General features: G+C 43.4%; 1 protein-coding gene across 1 annotated transcript in view; it reads right to left on the bottom strand.

The window, feature by feature from the left end:
• TFAP2D (transcription factor AP-2 delta) overlaps positions 1–7180 on the bottom strand; it is a 53814-nt gene extending 46634 nt beyond the window's left edge. The window contains exons 1-3 of the mRNA XM_046006771.1: positions 7137–7180; positions 5605–6102; positions 1992–2052 (exon numbers count right to left, since the gene is read on the bottom strand). Of these exons, the coding sequence (XP_045862727.1) occupies positions 1992–2052; positions 5605–6102; positions 7137–7175 (598 nt within the window). The 5' untranslated portion in view covers positions 7176–7180. The remainder of the gene's footprint in view (positions 1–1991; positions 2053–5604; positions 6103–7136) is intronic.
• Positions 7181–23358: the final 16178 nt, after the last annotated feature.

Genomic DNA, 23358 nt, shown 5'->3' with positions numbered 1-23358 from the left:
CTATGCTCTTCTCCTAAAAGATCAATATTTGGTTTAAAATCACAGGCTTCGTGCTGATTTTCAGGTGAAACGAAGTGACACGGAATTCTGTAAGAGCAAGAAAACATCACCCAAGGAAGACCATTTCTGTGGCTCTAAGAGGACAGGACCACTGTTCCCATTTTGTAGTTATCCAGGAGCGTAGGCCTTTCTTGGGGGAATGCTGAGCGTGCGTCCCCTAAATCACTCTCCAAAAACTTCAACTGATTACACAGCCACCTCCCTGCCAGCTCCCGCCCTCGGTCTCAAATAATTCCCACCCTCTGACAGCTACTGTAAGGTCTGATGCGATTTCCAAGCATTTGAGAAGGTGATCTTGGACTAAGTGCGCAACTGAACGCGTCGAGCGCAGCAGTAGCGCCAGCCGGGCTCTGGGAGGAGCCGGCTTCAGGCGCTAATTAGTGGCGCTGTCCTTCAGCACCACCGACATCTCCGTGCGCCCTGAGTGCTCAGCCTCACCTTTAGCGTGACCGCCGCCACAAACCCAGATCCGCACATCTCTCCTGACCCTTCTTTCACCATGCATATTAACCCCTCCCTCCAATAGCATGTGTATTTTATTTCAATTTTTACTAGTCTTTACTAGCCACTTTAACATGGCTGAATATTAGCCTAACTGACAAGCTTACTATTACTCATTAAAAAAAAAAAAAAATCCTTACGGAACAACACTAGTGGTTTTTTGAAAAATAATTTCAAATCTCCCTGGAGTAAAACAACGGAGTCAAATAGCTATTTTACATTTAATGGACGTTCCAAGTATCCACTATGACAATCCTCAAGTTCCAAAAGAAAAGCAATCTTTGTTTTTGTTCCTCCTCAATTTAAATGGAGTTTCACATTGGACACTGGGTTGTAAAACCTGCACTTTAAACATGAAAGAATCCATTGCTTTCTTTGTAAAAGCACTGGAATCCTTCAACAAGCTTTGAAGAGGATGGACAGGGACTGAAGGACATTTATTTGGTGCCATCAGAAGTGACTCAGTCTTTAGTAGTTCTGTTACTAAAGACAACTGCGGCCCTGGAGCTGGAATTAGTCCTGGTGAATAGGCCACATCTTATTAATTCGTATGAAGTTGGGATAACAGCTGGTCCCCTTGCCTGCGTGCTCCTCGGTTACTCAGCTTTGCTGGGAAAACAAGCTTCAGAGGCTCTGGGTACAGTTAAGTGGGGAAGCCAGCAAAATCTGCACCGCCTTGAGGCCCTTAAAATGTCATAGTTCAAAACCTTTTGTCAAAATGGAACATCTGAGATGCAGCCCCCTTCAGTGTCTGAGCCAAAATCAACAGCTCTCGACTCTTGCCTTCCCCCCACCTTGCAGTTCCATGGGTAACTCTGGATTCAGATGTTTTCCTCAACAGATGGGAACAAGAAAGCTTTATCCGGTAGAGTTAACACCACCTCCTCCTCCCACCTCCCTTAAAGAAAGAAATGTTCTGGACACTTAGAAAAATAAGGGCAGCTACATTATTGGTGTTTCATTAGCCTTCCCCAAAGCCTCAACGAATCTAGCCTTTCATAGAATCCTTCAAAGCCTCAAGCTAACACCATCACCTCAATCACCCAGGCTGTGGCTGGCACATTCAGAACTAAAAGAGACCAGAAATTCTGCTTGAGGATGTGGTGATGGGGAAAGGAGGTGTGACAAGGATTTTTTTCCCCTTTCTTTTCTTTCCTTTCTTCTTTTTTTTTCTTTTCTCCCCCTCTAACTTTGATTGTGTCACTGTTCCATGGAGAATAGCAAATCTCTTCTATCATAGCTCTTTGGGGCACAGTCTGGGTTCAAGCCTCAGTGAAGGAGGGGAGTATGCCTATGTGGGACGAAAGTAATCAGGCCCAAGAGTAATTGCTTTCTTAATCATCAGACAAGGGATCCAATTCTTAAAAACACCACCAGATCTTCAAAGTATCAGATGAGAGAAGAATGTTTCATTTTAACACGTCACTTACCTCTTCTTATCACTCCACCTTGACCATTGAGAACAAGTCCACACTGGGCTTCCACGGAGCCCTTAATAAAAGAAAAATAAATAAAAGCACTCAAATAGGTACTAATAGATATGACCACATGAGTTAACTCTTTCAATCTGCCCCATTCCTGAACCCCATATCCCTGTAGTAGACATTTAAAAGCAACCACTGAGCTGGAACAAGTTTGGCAGCACACATGATTTTAAGGGGGAAAAAGTGCCAGAAAAACCACAATCTAAAAGTTGTATAAATCTTAAGGTATGCATTTTGCAGCACCATACAATATTACACTTCAAAGTACCTGAGTGTCTTTCATCTTGGCATAAGGGAATGAGAAGCCCTTTGAGTCCCCATCAAGGCAGATAGCATATATACAGACAATTTCCACAGCATTTTCTGCGTGGAGCAAATTACACTAAAAGTGTCAAGTCTGGTACTGTGGGTTTCTGGGGAGCTCAGAGGAGCCATTTCAAGTGCAGCCTTCAAGATATCTGATGTTGGTTCTGCTTTACCACAGAAGTAGTAGTATCCTACCCAAAATATGCCTTAGAGAGGAAACACCTTCAGGTTCACTCACTGTAGATCTTCAGGCTCCTAATGGGTTGAGGGATCATTTGAGCAGGGAAGAAGGAAAGGGTTTGCTGATTTTTGATAAAGAAAAATAAAAATTTCTCTCTCTGTCTTTTTTCCCCTGAGTTGAAATGTGTTAAAGGCTCATTTTCCTTTACAAACAAACGAGGTATTGGACATGAAAGAGGCCTTGAAGGGTGTTAACCTACCCAACAGCCCGTGAAGAGTTAAGTAAATGCGGAGAGAGTCGGTGCATAATAAAAACCCACTTTACAAAACAACCTTTACAGCCCTGGCTCCCTTTTGCTTCCCCATTTTCACCATATTGAGGCAGGCCTGTAAGACCCCCCTTTTCAACCTACTCACGAGCTCTTTCTTATTTTAAATGTTCTGCCTTAAAGTGATTATCAAATCAATATGAAAAAAAAAACTTGGAGACTGAGCATAAATTAAAGCGGTGATGGGAAAAGGTGTGACAGTTTCCTTTGTTGGCCATAGCAAATCTTTTTAGGGGACTCAAAGATGGAACTGAAGCCACAAGACTGTTTGCATCTGTTAGGCAGACTTAGACCGCCCTGCAAACCATTGGACTTTCACTTAAAATTCTGTGCAGGGAAAAGTATATTTACATTTGTTGCATTTGAAATGAGGCATATGCTGATGAATGTTTTAAAAAGGAAGAAATAAAAGGAGAGAGACGGGTTTCTCCCACACATCCCCTCCCTATTTCTCTTTTTAAAAGTAGCTATTACTTTTTTTCTCTTTCTTTTTCATTCTGCCAACTAAGTCCAAGAGGAGTGCAAGAAAATAACTTACCAGATTTACAACTTGCTTCATATATATATATATATATATATATATATAATATATATACACACACACATATATAGCATATATATATACACACATACACAATGATATGTACATATATAGCTATGTCTATAGACATAGATACATAAATATACCACATATCATACTCTTCAACTTCTTCTAGGATCTTGGAGTGTTTCTCTCAGTATGAATATTCCCTCAGTATGAGCAATAAACTAAAAAACTAAAAAAAGACTATAAATATAAAAAAAGACATAAGCTGAAGAAAAGGTCTAAAAATATCTGAAATGTAGAAGGTAAAGGGCCTCGAAGCTCTCCAAGGGAGCGAACCACTCTCCTTCCTGTTCTCTGGCGCACTGTTAAGATGTTTATTTTCTCAGAAGAAACGAATCTTGGTCTCTACACTTAACAAACTTTTCCCCCTCATAAGTAAAACATGTTGTTTGGTCGGATGACATTGCATAAATGACCAGTTGAATGGCACTAAGTCGAAAATTGGATAAACTACGGTGTTCTTTTGCACGGGATTCGCCCTTTGTTTGGTGCTTGCAAATGTTCTAATCCCCTCTTTTGAAAAATGCCCGGCTTTGTGCCTAGCACAGAAAAAAAATTTGTACAGATACAAAAAAATCAGCAGCAGACGCGGCTATTAAAAGGAGTAAATAGGTTTTAGTTGAGCTAAGCATTGAATGGCAGATTTTTCCCCCCTTGAGACATAAGGGGATCCTTGTGAAAAATGTAAAAATGTTCTGAGCGTATAAAATTATTTTGTGAATATAAATGTAGAAAGTCAAGGTTTATGGAGCCAAATCTTTCTTCTTGTGTGCCGATCTTGTGCCTGCGGCTCTTTGTTGGGACTGTAAGGGCTTTCACTTTAATTTTAAAATGATCCCTTGCTTGGAGGTAAATGAGAGGCAAAGATTTTCCGTGCGCAACAAGGGATCTCTAACGTCTCCAACTTGTGCTCTTGGAGTATCTCCCCTTTCGTTATGGAGGCTGTGGAGAGGGTGGCCAGCTTTGTGCGGACTGAAAAAAGTAGACACTCAGCTACAGCTGTCCTTTCAGCCAGAAGAAGCTACAAATTCATGTCTTTTGAGTTATTTTTTGGGATATTTGTGGGTTTATTTGCTTGCAATGTGGTTGTGGCAATATGTCTGAAAAATTATAAATTCTATTGCTGGCAGAAAATGTGCAAAAATACATTAAGAAAAATGTAGGAGAGAGATCATCTGATTGATGGCCTCCATAGTATCTAGATTCCTCCTTCCCTCCCTCCCTTCCTTCCTCTCTCTTTTAGCTCTCTCCCTCATCCCTCCTTTCTTTTTCTCCTTTCTTCCTTCCTTCTTATTTCCTTCACCTCTCCCCTCATTTATTTCTCAATTTCCTTCTTTTTAAGAAGTTGCATCTTGTGTAAAAGTTAATAATCTGGTGAGAAAAATAAACTTGTGAATTACCTAACTGAGTGGTGGGATCCGGTGCTCCTTAGACAGACTTGGGTTCAACTCCACAGCCTGGTGAAGTGCATTGTGCAGATTCTTTGATTGGTGTGAATTTTGAGACTTTCATTTGCCATTCTTTACTATCCACAGCAATCTAGTATATTCGGGGAAACTTTTGCTAGAGCCCAACAAAGTCGCAGTACAAACCAGCCCCCCCCCCCCCCCCCCCAGTTCTTAGTAAGTTTCCACAAGCTCAGTCTGGGACAGACACCTAAGACACCGTCGGGGAGACCCAGCAAAACTCAGAGACTGAAGGTGCGATTGGTCATCATCTTATCGAGTCTTACTCAGAGTCCAGTCGGCTCAACCCAGCCTCCCCGATCTCCTCCGCCCCATCCCCTCAGGGACAGAAATGAGGATTCACAACCAATTTCTGTGCAGACCGATTGAAAGTGGGGGCCCGCAGCTAGCCAGACTCCCGGGCGTCCAGGTGAAATGCCTTGATCCAATGAGAGTGACAGAATGGCGCACGCCTCCTCTAATTGTCTTGATAACTTTCCATAATAAGTGGTGTGTGTGTGTGTGTGTGTGTGTGTAGAGAGAGAGTGAGAGAGAGAGAGAGAGAGAGGAGAGGAGAGGAGGGAAGAGGAGAGGAGAGGAGAGAGGAGAGGCGGCTAACAGAGCTTTAACGGTTCGGGAGGGGGAGGGCAAAGAGGGGAGGGCGCAGACAAATTCGCTGCATGCTTATTTACCTGCAAGTCGTCCGCTCCCGCGGCGGCCAGCCCCAGGCTGGGCCCTGGCAGGAGTCTTTGATCTGGGTGCATTCCATACTGAGAGCCATGGCTCATGAGGGACAGGTCGTGGCGGCGGTAGGCATCGAGGCAGCCCAGCTCCCGCCTCTGCTCGTCCAGGCAGGACGACTTGAGCGCCCGCGCATTGTGCAGGTTAATAAAGTCGGTGGGCTCCCCGTGGTGGATCTGCTGGTAGTACTGTTGCGAGTGGTGGAGCGAGTTCAGAGAGTAGGCGTCGGGGGTGACGGCCGGGTGGCTGTGCTGAAACTCGTAATGGAAGGACTGGTGGTGGAGCGGGGTGTACTGGTGGTTAGTGGAGAAGTAGGGGGACGCGAACTCGGTGCCGGTGGTGGAGTAAGTTAAAGGAGAGGAGGAGGAATAGGCGACAGTGGAATTGGCTACGGACTCCAGACAGCCAAGCTGCATCAAACGGTAGCTGTTTGATCCGTCGTGACGTATCTGGAAGGAAGAGGGGGAAAAGGGAGAGCAGAAAAACTTGAGGTTTGTCATTTTGCAACCGAGACGCCACTCTCCCGGAGCCAGGAGCTTTCTCTGGCTCTCCAAGGGGAGCGAGCACGCAGGGCTGGGGCCGAGCCGCAGCCCCGGCTCAGCGCCTTTGCCAGAGAGCCTTTGCGAGCAGGCGAACTAGGGGTGGGCGGCCTCGTCCTCACAGTCGAGAGGGCGGAAAAAAAATCCCCCACCCTATATAGGTGCGGGTGACACACCACACACACATACACACACACGCGCGCGCACATACACACGCACACACACACACACACACACACACACACAGCCCCTGCCTAACTTGCACAGGGAGCGGGCGCTGAGAGCCAGGTTTACGCCTGACTCCCGGGCGGCGGGGAGCAGAACCCGAGTCCACACGCACAGAACGCGGGCCGGCGCCTCGCCACTGCAACCAGATCCCAACACCGGGATTCCGCGGCTGTCCTTGCTGAGCTGTTCCGCCAGAGCTGCTCAAAATCATTATCCATATATTTACAAAATCCAGTCTGTGCAAATCTTTCAACTTGTTCATTTCTTTAGCCATTTGGGGCAAGGAATCCGACTCCCCTCTTTCTGCTTCACTTTCCTAGAATAAGCCCATTCCAAAGGGGTGCGTTGTTCCCCACCCCCCTTGTCCACCTACCGCCCCCCGCATCAATCTCTTTACTTTGCCTTTCTGAGTATCTTTTTTCCATCTTTATCTCTTTCTCCTCACCCCCTCCTTCCTTTCTTTATTATTAGGATTATGTTTTCCCCTTCATTATGGCAAATGTTTCTTAACATGGCAGAGAGTTGCCCTTCCTGGCGACAGATGTCATAACGAACTTTCTCCCCTTTCCTTCCTTAACTTCCCCCGAAAGCCAGATTATAATTAAACGTAACGGTCCAATATAGATTAGAGACAGGGAAAGCTGCCACCGCCGCAGCCGCCGCCGCCACACACACGCGCGCTCAGAAAAAAAAAAAAAAAAAAAAAGTAATAATACCTCGGCATCGTGGACTAGTCCCGGAAAGGTAGTTGACATGTTGGGTTTCTCCGAAAGCTTACGATGCAATTTCCCTCTCCAAAAAAAGAATCGGGAAAAAAATCCAAACTTCTTGTATTTTCCAATTTTTTTAAGGAAAAAAAAATGTTCTATAGATAGAGATCTAAATTGTAATGGCTTTGCCCGGATCAGATAGCTCCTTGCCTCGTACCCACTTAAAAACCTGTAGGAACAAAATTTTCCCTCTGCACAAAAGCAGCTCCCTGGAACAGATTTTGTACTTGCTGAGTATTTCTTTGGCTGATGTCGTAGGTCCCTTGGTAATATAGAAGTTTTGAAAATTAAGCATCAGCACTGAGAACTGGGAGGACAATAGGCAGAAGAGATTTATCCCAGGAGACAAGGAATAAATATTGTATCTTCGCCTAATAAGGAACTGGAGGTTCTTTCAACATTTTTATCCATTTTTTCCAACCTTTATCATGCTTTTCTATACCGACTGAGGTGGGGACTCATCTCTACAGAGAGCATTTGCACACATTTTATTGTGAAGATAAAGATCCAGCCCCGATATGTGTATATTAGAGATAGAAATATATATTAATTAAAGCTTCCTTTTGCATGAGTAAGTGTTCATTCCTATTGGTTCCACTCCCTAGATGCTGAAGACTGCTTTTTCCAACAAGCACCCAAATCAATTTCACCCAGATTGGGGTGTCTGCCTTTACCCAAGTGGAAACAATATTGCTCTTTCCATATTTACATCGAATTTGGGTTCTTTTCCCTTTTTTGAAAAGCAACACCCTGTGGTAGCTTACACTTTCAGCAATTTTTAAAATAAATAGCCACGGTGGACAGCCCCAACTTCTCATCATAAAGAAATGGTGTAACTGGCAATATATTTAAGAAAAATACAAGAGAATAAAGACGTGTCACAAGATTCTACATTTAGGTAAAACGTTGTCTTCCACTCCCCAACCCAGCCCATTTTCCCCCTCTTTTGTGTTTTCCTTTTCCCCTTTCTGAAACAGAGCTGGATTGGGGAGGGGAGTGTAGACCATTTAGCAGTGACACCAGGTATTTGAACACTACTACCCCAAAATAACCCTTAAATGTTTGAAAGTTATATTTTACAAAGAGAGGGCAGAAAGGAGGCAGTGCACACCATCTCTGTCTCTTCGGTGGATTTCTTGACTTTCAAACAGTATTTGAGCTTTACTTCGTTCAAAATTCAGCTTCCTGCACCAAGGGTTCCAGCACCTGGCAGGGGTAGCCGTGGCTACATGCCGGCAATACTGAGGCTTTGTAAGGTCCGCTCTCCAACCCTATCCCGTCAGAACTGGCTGGCCCCACAGACTCATCTCAGAGATAGAAGGAGTAATTTAGTCTTAATTGCCATTTCATTTGGTTAGCTTTTAAGTGTTTAAGCTGAGAAGGTGTCTTAATAATAAGCCGCAGGCAAACAGGCATGTGGCTTTTTTTTTTTTTTTTTTTTTTAGGTCGGGGTTTTGGAGGGTTTATTAGGATCTGCTCATGCAGGCTAAGTGGGGCTGTCACTCAGCGCTCTTTGCTTTATATAAATGGACAAAGGCACACGACAAGAATTGAAATGCACTGTCTGAAATGGAGATCCGTGATACTTCAGTCCTACACAAGGGTCAGCCCCCAACACTTGCACCCTTTTTCAAGGTGCGCAAGCGCCCCCCCCCCCCCCAAATGCTATATTTTGGTCTAATGAAGTCAGGAGAATGAAAGTCCAGTGAAGATGAAAAGAAAGAATGCCCAACTTAATCTTTAAGAAGGAGGGGGTAAGATGAGTGCCCTTGGCACCGAGGGGCTGAATCCCAAAATGCTTGCAGCGGAATCTTTTGTTTGTCAGGACTGAGTGAGGCCTCTATATTCCACCCACAGAGGAAATAAATAACCGTCTGTGGGAGCGGGGACCGGCCCCCTCAACCTTACCCCAGGAACTCCCACCTCTGCGAAGGTGTAACACCCCTCTCACCACCACCAGCCCCCGTCCTGGGAGGGAGTAGAACCCGCAGGTTTTCTTGGGAATTGCCAGACGCGCTTTTCTAAGGAGATAATGTTGGTCTGAGCTCAAATGGAAAAGGATGGCCCCTTCTCAGACAAGCTGTAAACCCCTCCCCCAGCTGCTCTACTGTCAGATACGTCTTCATTGAAGGCGAAGGGACCTTCTCTCCCCGGCTTACGTCCAGGCAGCAGACGCAAAACCCTCTCCCCTGGGAATGACCAGAAGGCTCAGGACGCGGTGGCCGCCTGCTCTGCCTGGTTGCCAGCGCGTTTGGCCCCTGTGTTTGTCCCCGTCCGGGAGAAGATCCACACGCAGCCCCCGCACCGCTGATACTCTCGGTAATGAGCTCTGGCCTGGAGCTGAGTACATCCACAGAATGACCTCTAGCTGTCTTGTCCCTCTAAATCCTTCTGGACATCACGGAAGAACAGGCAATCTGAACTCCCCATTCCACTCCTTATCCCCATTTCGTTTTCCCGAGTGACTTCTAGATACCAAGACAAAAGGTGTCCAGGGTTCATTTACTGTTTCTCGAACCTTTGTGGAGTTAGAGGAAACTAAAGATCTGGCAGACTGAGAAAAAACAAACTTGTATTTGTATTTAAAGGAAACGAAACTGGGAGGGTGAAGTGCGTCTCTTGGCTTAAGGGTCTACTTTGCCAGGGTCCACATCTGCCTTGAAAACTCTCCCCCCACCTCCCGTGTCCCAGCTTCCCACACCAGCATCTGAACGGTAGGGAAACTCCATTTGGCCAACTGCTCCCTCTCGCCTCATCCCAACAAAAAGAAAAAAAAAAAAAAAAAAAAGCTGTCTGTCCCTGAAAGAAAAGTTGGGGAAATCATCCGCGCCATATGCACATACTGGTCAGCGCTCCCTTCCATCTGCTCTGGGGTTGCTCGGCGCGCCCCTTTTCTAAAGAAACTCATCGAGGCAGGTGTGTGGCTGCTCTTGTTGTGTGTGTGTGTGTTTGTGTGTGTGTGTGTGTGTGTGTGTGTTGCGCGCGCGCACTCGCGCGCGCGCGATTTGTTTCTGTCATTCTCCCCGCCCCCCACCATCTCCCCTTCCCATCCAATTAATAGTCTTGAGCAATTAATAAGTGCCATCCTGCTTGACCCAAAGACGGGCTTTTCAGCAAAGCTAATTCCTCTTTCTCTGCTTTGCCCTTTTTTGGGAGAGCGATTGGCCACACATTCTCCAGCGGGCGCTTAATTGAATTAACTGGCCAGTTGGAGACATGGTGACAATCGCCTGGGGCTCCCTCCCTGGAGAAACGGGTAGTGAGCATCCTAGCCTGAGCCTAAGGCCTGGCCAGCTCCCGCCCACTCGAGATAGCTCATAAAAGCACAGGAGAACCCCCCGCCAGCCTCACGCTCAGAAGCTGAAGAAGGGTCTCCCTTAGCACCCAGAGCTTCTGTTCTGCCTTCTGATTCCATGCTTCACACCCCAGGAGGGATTGTTCTACTGCAGTCGCTCTAGGAATCTTCAATATATCTATATTATATCTATTATTATTATCTATTATTATATTTTATATCTACTAAATCAATCATTACTGTCTTAGTTAGGATCCAGAGGTAGAAAAGAGAGGTTATGAACTGTTTCTTATGGTTCAGATGCTGGTGTGGGAAGCTCAGTCCCTACATGAGCTTCAGTGCTGATATACAAGTCACCTCAGTTTTCATCCAAACCCAAACATCTCCACTGAAAGAGTCCTCCACCCATTGAGTTTTTGAAGGTGGTGAACAATTGCCAGCAAACAAGTGTCTACCCTAACTTTATTAAACACGTTTCTCCTTTTCCTCTTCCTCTCCCACCTCCTTCTCCCCTCACCCTCCTCTTCTTTCTTTTTCCTACTTGGGATTTTCTTTGCTCCTCCAAACAGATTTTGTGTGTTTTCCTGTTGTCTAAATAGATTTTCCTCACAAAATTGCCCGCATAATGCTAAATGAAATGGAGTAAAGATTGTAATTAATACAATTATTTGGACACTTTTAACCCAAATTATTTCCTTCGATATATTCATTCATATGAATCAACCAGAGTATCTTACTTCTCTGTTTTTTCTTCCTTCCTTCTTCCCTCCCTCCCTTCCTTACTTTCTTCCTTACCCTTCCTTCCTTCCTTCCTTCCTCTCTCTTTAGAGAAAGGTAGAAATGAGACTGAATCCATTAAACTTATGCCATATCAGGGCATGTGTGTACATTATATCTAAAAATGAAATTTAGTGTCTTCTGCTCCAGTGGGGCACGCAGTTCCATAACCCAGACATGAATTGAGGAGATAATTTTCATGATTACAAAACCCGGCTTTGGAAGGATACTAGTATGGGGGAAAAGCAGAGCACTGAAGATCCAACATAGTAGGCAGACCTTCTTTCCACAAAGCAAAACAAGAGGTGTCGATCTGAACACCAGCACGTCTCCTAATCCTTCCAATCCTTCCCTTCCACTTTTGCTTTGGATGCACGTACAGAGCAGGGGGGCCTTTAGAGAGCCTAAAGAAATTCAATGACTGCTGTGTCCTATCTTTTTTTCTTTTAAAGGAAGTTCTGCACCCAATGTGAGGCTTGAATTCAGGACCGAGAGGTGCCTGCTCTATGGATTGAGCCAGCCAGGCATCCCTGCTCTGTCCTATCTTAGTGTGTCTGGTTCTACTCTCTCTCAGGCACCCTTCCACCGGTTCTTGAATCCCCTGCCTCCCACCGAGGGCCTCCATCCTGGCTGGATAAGCTTCTGAGCTCAGCCTAGGGTTCCAAGTGCCAAACAGAGGGAGGTCTCAGAGCCCTCTGGGGGAGGAGGTCCAAGTTTCACAATCTCTCAGGATTTTAATGACAATGGAAAGGTCTGATCCAAGGACTTCCTCTGGTTTGATTCCTCTAATCTTTCCCAATTACGGATGCTGTGGGTAGAGAGGTGGGGAGGGGGGCAATCCTTCAAGTCATTGAAAAGAAAACGGGGTGGGTCCAGGACACAGTGTTCCAAACCCTGGATCATTCATTTTTTCCCCCTCATTAGTAATGAATGCAAGATGGAGAGGGAAGAGTGTTCCAAATACCAGGAAAATTCTGGTCAGAAGCCAAGAAGCTAAAACTTGGCCCAGTTACAAGAGCCAGGATATTTGAAGAGGAAAGGCTTAGGCAGGACGGGCATTCATGTCTAGGCACTCCAGGTGAAACCCCCACCCCCCACCCCAGCTAAGAACGAATTGCTTGCCTTTCCTACTTCTATTAGCCTAAGCTGATGCTGACCCTGAATGTCTTTTTCCAGTCAGGATGTGATGACTCTTCTGCCTTCTCTTGGTATCTCCCCCCACCCCTCCACTTGCAACAACAGAAAGACCCCTTTGCGTAAAATGTTACCTAATTCCAAACGAGAAAAGGCAGAACATTTTAAAAAAGAGTGTTGGGGTATTTAAGGGAAATTAACATTTCTGACAGACTCTCCAGTCATTTCAGTTTAAGGGTTGTCATTGATTTTTCTAAATTCCTTTTTCTTACTTACTTACTTTTTTTTTTTAAAACCTCCTCCCGCACGACCCTACCCCGCCCTCCGCGCTGTTTGTCAAAAGCCTAACGCGGATCTGTATTCCGCTTCAGCCTTGCAGCCGACAGGCAACACGGATTCCATAATCGTACAGAGAAGATGCATTTGCAAGCAATTAAAAAGCCTTGCGAATGTATTAGTCGAAAATTAAATAGAGGAACTCGTGTCTGAAGTCTTCTCTTTGATAACAGTGCAAGTTGGAGCCAAGGCCCTCACGCGAGAGGGCAGCCTCCTCGCCGTTCTGCCTCGGCTGCGGAGTGGGACCCAGGCAGGGCACGGGCACGGGCTCGCGCACCCTCTCCGCGCGGCCCGGGCGCCGGGGGAGCGGGTCTCGACAGCCCGGCGGCGTCCTGGGAGGCACTCACCCCTGGCAGCCGCGCGAACCCGGGAGCGCGCGGCGCCCTGGAGGCCTCCTGGCTCTTCAGCTAGGGTCTTGCTCTCTCGGGGGAAACTTGCTCCCTTCCGCGAAGAACTGCGTGAGTTCACAAAGGGCCGCGCTCTGTCCTCCTCCCCGCCCCCAGTCTTTCAGCGTTTCACCTTACGGGGCGCTAGGGGTGTTTGAGGCATTCGGGTCGTCTATGGAGCCTTCCTTCGCTAAGCACCTTTGCAAGTATTGACTCATTTGATCCCGAGAACACTCTGGTCCCCACAACGCAAGGAGGGAGGATTTGCATAGTTATTACTTTGTTTTTATAGAGCAAAGAATAGCAACAAAGTAATAGCAGGAGCCAGCATTTATGGAGCATTTACAAGCACGTATGGACTCCTTACAAGCATTAGGTCGGTTAATCCCGACAACAGTCCTAGGAGGTAGGTAGAGCGTGTGCTAATATTAATTGGAGGTAAGGCGGGGTAAGTGCCCCTCCCGGGGGAAACTGAGGCACTTGGCAGTTGCTCAAGCTTCTCCCGCCCCCCGCAGGTTAGGCAAGCCTCCAGAAAGTGAGGTTTAAAAGGGTAGGAGTGATCGCCTAGGTGTCCTTACTGCTACATCTTGTGGCCCGTGCTATTGAATGGAAACTTTTCCAGAGTTTTCATTTCTTCCTTCGTATCCCGCTGTTCTGGCTCCTGACGGACGGAAACCACCCACCTGGAGGCCCTGTCTAGGTTTCCTTTGTAGTAAGAGATGAGTCACCTTGACGCCTTCTCGGGGAAGCCTTTTGGACTCCCGAGGCCTCAGATCTGGCCTCCCTGATCTTACCTCTTTCTTCTCTGGTGGCGACTGTGTGCCGGGCTCCCTGAGCCTGTCCCCTGCCCTGGAGCGCCGGCCTCGGGCTCTAACCCTGGGAGTCAGTGGCTTTGGCCTGCGGGGAGCGCGGAAGACAGCGGGAGCGAGGACGCCTGGGACAAGCGCAGGGTCCTGCCAGTCTCCCTCAGCACCTGCTCCCAGGCAAGGTGGAGGGTGCCTCTCTGTGAATCCAGCGCTAGACACTGGGACCCCCGCCTCACCCGTGCAACCACAGGGCCTGGGACTTCAACCCTGATTCTACCTCAGTCAGTTACTTAATTTTCTCGCCTGTAAAATGGGAAAAAGACTATGAACACTTAGCTTATCAGAACACTGTGACGCTCAAGAGAATACATGCATCTCTTTGATCAGCCGGCTCGAGGGACGCTCTTAAGAAATGTTGGGTGTTATTATTTGGAAGGAGGGCGTGTTGTTAAGGAGGTAACGGAAGAGAGATGTTATTAGGGCAAACTAGCTTCCCTAGAGTTGGTCTTTCCAGCTCTTGGACAGATGGCAGCAAAGAAAATCCAGCTGGGGGAGATGTAGGAAGTCATCGGGTCTTAGCCTTTTTGCTCAAGTCACACAGCTAAGCAAGTGACAAGGCCAGGGCTGGGGCTAGAACTCAGAACTTGCATCCACTTGGTCCAAAGTCTCTCACTCAATATCCAGGGAATGGACAACTTAGTCCTCCTTCCATGCACCCCAATGCCTTGTCCTTTATGGTTAATTATTTCCAGTGTTTGCTCCTGGATTAATGAATATTTTGGTCTTTTAAGACTTTGAGTTTCATTTCTTCCTCTCTTCTTCTCTCTCTTTCCTCCCTTCCCTTCCTCTTTCACCTTCTTTTTCTCTCTACTTCTTTCTTTTCCTCCTTCTCCCCCCTGCCCCACTCTTGCCCCAGGGTCCCCATACACATGCCCTCCTGGGATTCTGCCCTGGTTTAGTTCCCTCCCTTTCAGTGTCCACAGGTTTCTGCCTCTCTTGGGCATTTTCTCAGTAACATGAGGGCTGAGAGATTGTGTGTGTTTCTCCATTTGTAATTCTTCAAGTTCTGGTCACTCTAGTACATATCTCATTGTCTACCTTCTAACTGACCCCTGTTGATGTGTGGTGGCTGACCCTAAGCCCCTGCCTCTTCTCCCTGTTAGTAGCCTTGAGGAGCTTTGAGGCAATCAAGGCCTCCAGTTACCTTTTTTTTTTCTTCCCTGAAACAGCTTTGTCTTCCTCTTCTGTCAATTACCCCAGCACACCTCTCAGAGGTCCCGTTTATTTTTCCATTGACCTTTTCTTCCTTATGTACTGGAACAATGCCTTATTATTTTATTTATCTTAATCTCTGGTGCAATCGCCCTTTATTCTTCAACTTGGCTGTGCTAGTGTTTGCCTTTACACTTTCTTGACTTCATTATGTAATCTTGCCGAATCTCCACGCTCTGTGCATGCTGTTTAGACCTCACGTCTGTCTTTTACTTACCCTTGAATAGTTTTGTTTTGAAACTCCTGGTCCATCCATATTTACCTTATTCCTTTGTTTCCTGCTATCAGTCTGCTGCCTGGAATGTTCAGGGACATTGTCCAGAAATGTGTACCTGTTCTGCCTTATTACGTATCTTACCTAACAGGACATACCATTAAATATTTTTTTTCCTGCCTTGGTCCTGCCATTTTTGGTCACCTGAGGTAATGTCCATCCCAAGTCACTTCTGGTTATAGGCATCATATGGGCATTAGACATTTGCTAGGATGAATTTATCTCTTTTGATTTCCCTCCAGTTTTGAGCAAGAAGAGGTTGGCGAAGGATGTGTAGATTCTGCCACTGATTGGCTCTGTGACATCTGGCAGGTCACTTAACCACTCTGCTCCCTTTCATGGATGGTTTTATATATATATATATATATAAAATATATATGAGTGTGTGTGTGTGTATATATACACACATATTTAGCCATATATATACGGCTAAATATATATGGCTAAATAAATACAAATCAACTTTGCAATTGGTAATGAACTATAAAATGATTAGGTAAGATTTATCTCTGCAAATTATCTTCCTGCTAGTAGGCCAACGCTTCTCATGGGTTTGTATCAATCCTAAAATGATGAAGAGTATTGCTTCTCTTCTGTAACCCATCCTTTCCAACACGAAATTCTGGTTTGTCTGTCTTCATTGTAAACATTTCTACTGATTTCCATGTCAGAGTGCTGTCTTTTTGCCGTCTAGATTCAGAGGGGACAACTTTGCTCAGGCCTCTTCTCCATTCTGGTGTTATGAAAAGCCTTGAGGGAACTTATAGGCATACTCCCAAATCCTCTCTGTCTCTCAGTGTTCTCTGCCAAGGATGGAGGTAGCAATCCCAGAAACACCCTATCACCCTTGCTGCCCTCTGGTCATCCTCTCACTATTGGTATTTTTTCCTGCTCTCAATCGCTCCCTTTCTCTCTCTTTGTCCTCAGATAAAGCATCTTTAATGAAGAAATTACTGCAGAAAAGAAGATAACCCACTCTAATGATTCTTAGAGTCTTATCCCCTTGGGAGTATCGTGTCCATCTGGCTGGGACAAGGGCATGTCATGGAATGTCCATTTTAAGAAGTTCAGTGAAACGGGGATGGTAAGGGTTAATGTAAATCCTCAGATGTAAAAATAACATCTCTCAGGCCCTCCTTTTGGAAAATTAGAGACTAAGTCTAGCATTGAGACTTTTCCCTAGTATAAGACACTGGGAACACGTATAGACTGTGATGTATTAAATATGTACCACATATTAGAAATATCAGTAATGAATGCAGACATTCTGATAAATAATACAGTGTAAGGTTCTTTGTATGATTGAACACTATCTACTTCTCATATATTTATGTGCCAGCAGTTAAGGAGAACAGGTTTCTTTCCCTAGTTAAATACGTTGAAACAGCATTAGTCTTTGAGGAGTGTGTTCCAATCTGAATGCTAAGATTTAGATGGTGACAAACTAAACACCTGTAGATGCTCTGTGCTGGCACAGCCAGTTTTGACTTAGAGGAGGAAGCTCTTCCATTAATTATCTGGACTCTGGCAGGGGAGGAGGAGTAGCGATACAGAATGTTAGAGAGACATCATTTTAATGCATTTTTCATTTACAAGGTCAAGTGTGTCTCAGGTACAGTTGATGGCAAAATTCAAAATCCTTGAGATGTAGGAATTGTATACTTTGACAATGTGCTTATTTACCACCATAATGTAGATAATGGTGGCCAGAATAACCCAAAAGGAGTTTATTTTCAAAGTTCCAGGATTTCAAATTGTTCATGCTAACATCTTTCTCTCCCTTTTCACAATGAAAAAACCAAAGATGACTCCAAAATCTGTGATTTTCTGTAGAACATGGAACCTACTCCTATTTCCACAGAAAAGTAAGACTACTGGCCTCTTAAGAAATAAGTATAGAAAGTTCATCCTGTCCCTTCCTAAGGTGGTATATTTAGCATGAGACAGAGGCTCTTTAATGATTCTTGCTAGGCTGGGAAGAATGCCCCTTGGTGGGCTTGGAATGACAAGAGTTAGGGCTCCTATGACTCTGTAAAATCTATTCTCAAGAAGTGATTCATTGACTGGAAATCAGGAAATGTAAAAGGATAGGGAGGTGTTTCACCCACTTTATTTAACTGCTCATGGAACTACACCTTAATGTGAAAAATTGGGTCATCTTGACACCTAATTACAGAACTCTTTACCATGAAGTCAGTACATTACATTATAGGGAAAGGATATAATAAAAAGAGGGACCAAAAATATCCAGAGTTCCTTTTAGTAGTGAAACTTGCACAAACTTTTTATTCTACTGATAAATGTCCCCAGTCAATTTGAGTCTCTAGCAAATGGACACAATTAATTTCAAATTGTCTATAATCGTACTGTTTTATGCCTAGCTGTATGTGGTTATGGAGTGCCATTATGGACCGAAATATTCCCTCCAAAATTCATATATTAAATCCCTAAACCCAATGTGACTATATTTGGAGATGGGGCTTTTAAGGAGGTAATTAAGGTTGTATGAGGTCATAACAGCAGGGCCATAAGGTGGGTGGGGGAAAGAGTAATTGGGTGATGGGCATTAAGGAGGGCATGTGATGTGATGAGTACTGGGTGTTATATGCAACCGATAAATTATTGAACACTACCTCTGAAACTAATGATGTATTATATGTTGACTAATTGAATTTAAATTAAAAAAAAAAAAGAGTGGGGCCCTAATCCAATATGACTCATGTCTTTCTAAGAAGAGGAACAAGAACAGGAATGTGTACCCACAGGGGAAAGACCATGTGAGGACACGCAAGAAGGCAGCCAAGCCAAGGAGAAAGGCTTCTGCTGACCCCATGATCTTGGACTCCAGCCTTCAGAACTATAAGAAAATAAGTTTCAGTTATTTAAGCCTCCAGTCTGTGATATTTTGTTATGGCAGCCCTAGCAGACAAATACAATCACTTTGATAAAAAACTAAACTACTCTACCCCCCAATACCGCATAGGCCCACAAATGGCTTCTGACATCCAGGAATTGAACTAGTATTATCAGCTAGTCCATCATGTTGCTACAGGCTGGCTTAACTCATGCTCAGGTGTTGGTGTTCTGTTGAATACAAACCATCTCGTAGAACACCAACATTACACAGGGCCTCTCTGTGACCATGACATATTTAGAGGAACGCAAGACTACTCTGCAATCGTGTCTGAACACAGACAAGACACGAACATTGTTCACACCTGGAAATACCCAACATACTCCTTTCCTGGCTAATGGCTAATGAAAGGGACCGCTGCTTCTTTACTAATTACAGCTTTTGCTTTAGCCTTCCCTCAGTGTAAAACGTTTATTGGGAGACCTAATCACAAAATTTCCCCCTCTTTCTGAAAACACTCAATCCAGTGTGAACCTCTACTTCCTTGGATCATTCCTGGAAAAGCTCAACCAAAGTTCAAATCCTATATGATCCCTTCTAACCCTCTTTATTAAGATGTTATGATTGTTATGTTCCAAGATTCCCTATGAGGTGCATACAAGTCATAAGCCCAGTTTCTTCAACTACAGGTGTGTGTTTGGTGATTTTAGCTAGAAGACATTGGCAATTTGAAATAAAGTTATTCTAAATTGAGCTGTGCTATGAGTATAAAGTACACAGCTGATTTTCATATACTTACTTGAAAAAGAAAATTTTAAGCATCTCAAAACATTTGTATTGACTATAATGATAATATTTTGATATATTAACAAATATGTTATTAAAAGGAAATTTACTTGTTCTTTTTTTTTCTTTTAAAAGTATAAGTACTAGAATTTTTAAAATGACTTATGTGACCTGCATTTTATTTCTGTCGAGCAGCACTGGTTTATAATGTCCCAAGAAAGGTCAGTCCTTGGCAATTCCGACCATGGGAAGTTTGCTATTTTTTTTTTCTTTAAAGGAGTTTATTAGGCAGATTAGGACATGCTGCACTGTGGTAACAACTCCCAAATCTCTGTGTATTGACACAACAAAAGTTTATTTCCCCTCACACATACAGTTCATTGTGGATCTGGGCACCTCACCAGGGCTACTATTCTCCATATGGAGGTTCAGAGATCTAGTGAGATCTTTATCTCTGCATTATCACAAGGTTATGTTAGGAAGGGGTCTGGAGGTTCTGGCACAAGTAAATAAGTTATTTGTTGCGAGCCAGAGCCAGTCATGAGGCTGTGGTTAACTATAGGGCAAGGAGAGAATGTAATCTTCCCACATACTGAGAAGATGGGGAGAACTACAACTGAGAAACAATAGTTACATTTCCCATATGTAAATACAATACGTGTTCTAAGTCTTAGTTTAACAAAAATGTGTGATATATTTGATATATGCCTAATATATTTTATTTTGGAGACTTTGACTCAGATGATATCAGCACTGATATTGAACATACCACCAAAAAGATTCCTAAATTTTCCAACTCATATTTCTGTGAAAACGTCTTAATGTTTCAAGGCACTTAAATGAAGGCAATGTATGATTACTGATAGCTCACAATTCCTTACATCTTTTTCTTATACCCAGATGAACTTTTTGTTTAAAAGATTTTATTTATTTATTTGACAGACAGAGATCACAAATAGGCAGAGAAGCAGGCAGAAACGGGTGGGGGGAAGCAGGTTCCCTACCGAGCAGAGAGCCAGACTCGGGACCCTGAGATCGTGACCTGAGCTGAAGGCAGAGGCTTAACACACTGAGCCACCCAGGTGCCCCCCAGATGAACTTTAAAACAAAGTTAAAATCTTGTTTGAAAGCAGTGTGCCAGTGGAATAAATAGAAGAAACTTTTTAAGATCATTGATATTTTTAAGTTGGTTGATCAGGCTCTATGTCCATCCAAATCTATGCATCTCTTTCCATCTCTCTTATATACATACTTGTATATACATGCACACTCATATATATACAACCACATATATGTATATATTCATATGGACACACAGACATGTATTACTTTATTTAACAAGGTTTTATAACATTAAAAACGAATGTGATCCTTGAGATTTCATTAGTTAGAATCCTCCCATCTGCAGGAGGGATTCCTAAAATGCAGGCAAACTTGCTTTATCTTCAAAGGTTTCCTCCTAGCATCAGAAAAGTTGTTTGTAGTAAGCCCAGGGGAGGGAGGAGGGTCTGACAAGCTTTCTCCTCCCCTTTTGTGGCTGAACTGAGAAAGCTTCTAGTATAACTAATTTTACCAATATAGATCAGTAGGTTAATTTCTGAAGGAGGCAAGCCTATGGCTGTGTGGGGTATAAGGAAAAAGGGGGAGTCAGCACTTGATTTCACTCTCCTGGCCTCTTTTCTCTCCTGTCTTCAGGGTCTGCCACTGCCCTCTTAGGCTGCTAGCCCCAGCGCACAGCCTAAGAGAAAGGAGCTGTCCGTTCAGTACCAGGACCACGTGCAACCTGCCCGCCAAAACACAAAGAACTGAAATATTAATTAAAAAAAGCCAATCTGCTCAATCCTCCGCCCGCAGGCAGGCTCTAACAGAAAACCGCATATGCTTTCCCTTTCTCCTCAATAAATCTTCATGTGGGCATTAAAATACCTAAAAGGATTAGTCATTAAATGCTTGTACATTTGGCTTAATTCGCAAGAAACTGTATGTCACAGGGTTACATCAGAACTGCAGTTTAATCTAATTTGCAGTATTTGCGTAAATGCTTTATTTCTTCTGCTGATTGTTACAGAGGATAATATTAATATCCCAAGTGTCCAGAGGGAGAAGGTTAACACACCAGCACGGAAATGAGCTGGATGCTGACTGATGTATAAAAATATCAAAGCTTCTTTTAAGGTAAAACACAGAAAAGAATAAATGGGAGTGTGGCTTTTCCTCCTCAAGCTGCATTTATTATTATTATTTATTATTTGATCCTCAGGTAATAAGGAAAATGTGTTTTTTGAAAAGGATTTTTGCACTTCAGTTGGGTAGGCTGTCCTACATATTGCATTCAAAAGCTGTCTATATGGAAACAGTGGCACAACTCTTCAGAGGATTTAATTGCAGAATCATTCTTATTTTCTTCTGAGACATTTCTGTTGTAGCAACAACAACCAGTCCAGTTATATGAGCCATCCCTTTCCCCAACCCCTGCCAAATATTTCTTCTTTCACTGACTAATGGAGCATGCACTGTTGTCTGTATTAGACATCTACATCTGGCACTGATAATTTACCTTTTGGTGCTCCTACTTATTTTTGTACACAGTTCTTAAAATTTTACTGGACACTAAGTCCCCAGGCAAAGGGGATCAAACCCCTAACATTATCTATAAAAATAATTATATTCCTTAAGTACACATTTATTGATTAACTACTCTGTGGGAGCACTCTGCTGGTTTTTACTCATGGTGTATTTTCTGAAATTATTTTTTGTTTACATATTGGAGACACATCCCAAATTAATGAAAGAAGGCCTTAATTTGGGTTGATTCTTGATTTCTTTTGCCAGAATGCTCATAGAATACAAGCTGTTGTACTTATTAAATTTATTTTTTTTTTAAATCAAGGTTTGCACCAATTTTAGTAGAATTCTGTTTTAAGAATTCAACAAGATATTTGAATATGAAGTCAACGTTTGAGTGCCCAAACTTTATCTACTGGTAAAAAGTAGCCTTAGACAAGAGTCTGTTCCAATTTAGGTTTTTCCTTTGACCATGACATACTGTATGACATAGACAATAGAGCCGTAAAGACTCTATTGATACATTGTGCAGGTGGTGAAAAAGGAAGATAAATGCACAATTTGAGGCATTCCTTGGAATAGAAGAAGTTTTTAGGATATTTATAATTGAGCCAGTGTGTATTATTATACATGATAGATAAGTGAATTTCTGTCTATTGTGGTAAAAAGGGCACATTGTCGTTAAAAAATACACTTATAGACTTTGATGTTTTTTCTATTCTTGGTTCAGTCACTAATTTTCACACCCGTAGTAAATCTCTTGGTCTCTGATCCTTATCTCTTATGTTAAGCAGGTATATCAGGCACCTTTAAGATTTCTTCATGTTCTGACCTTCTATGAGTATAACTTAACACCTTCAACTTCTGAAGTTTTCATTCCATGTCCTATCATGACATTCTTTTTTTTTTTTTTTAAAGATTTTATTTATTTATTTGAGAGAGAGAGAGTGAGAGAGAACATAAGAGGGGAGAAGGTCAGGGGGAGAAGCAGACTCCCTGTGGATCCAGAAGCCCAATGCATTACTTGATCCCAGGACTCTGGGACCTGAGCCGAAGGCAGTGGCTTAACCAGCTGAGCCACCGAGGCACCCATGACATTCTTTTTTAAGTTAAAAGGTATCACCTTTGGCGTGGCTGTCTGGCTCAGCTGGAAGAGCATGCAGCTCTTGATTTACAGATTGTGAGGTGTAGAGATTACTTAAATCCAAAATCTTAAAAAGGGCTCTTTTTAAGTTTGTTTTTTAGACTGTTTTTAGTTTGTTTCAAATACAGGTAAGTAATATGTAAATTTTGGCCAACAATTAGAGTTGAAATCATCAGATTATTTCACCTTTTACTTATTTTCTCTGACAATTTATGGTTTATCTGTTATTTTTACTCCCATCTCCTTTATCTTGTATTATTATTGAATAATGAATTCTTTGTTGAAACATAAATGATTATTATTGCTCTCTTAACTGTTAATCAGGGTCATGATTATTTATTTATCATCAAAGTTTTGTTTTTATTTGAAGAGACTGAATATACAAAATTAAACTGAGTATCAACTGTTAAAGTTGACCTAGTTAACTTACTATTTTGTCCTCTGTTAGATGTAAGCTTAACATGTTAATTCTCAATAATTCAACTAAATTCTAAAAAATTAAGTAAACATCTATTTTATTTATACCTAATATCTCGTTG

Source organism: Meles meles, chromosome 5 (assembly GCF_922984935.1).
Source record: "Meles meles chromosome 5, mMelMel3.1 paternal haplotype, whole genome shotgun sequence".
In the NCBI taxonomy this organism is placed as follows: domain Eukaryota; kingdom Metazoa; phylum Chordata; class Mammalia; order Carnivora; family Mustelidae; genus Meles; species Meles meles.
The sequence above is the reverse complement of the archived record's forward strand: the minus strand, read 5'-3'. Positions and strand labels throughout refer to the sequence as shown.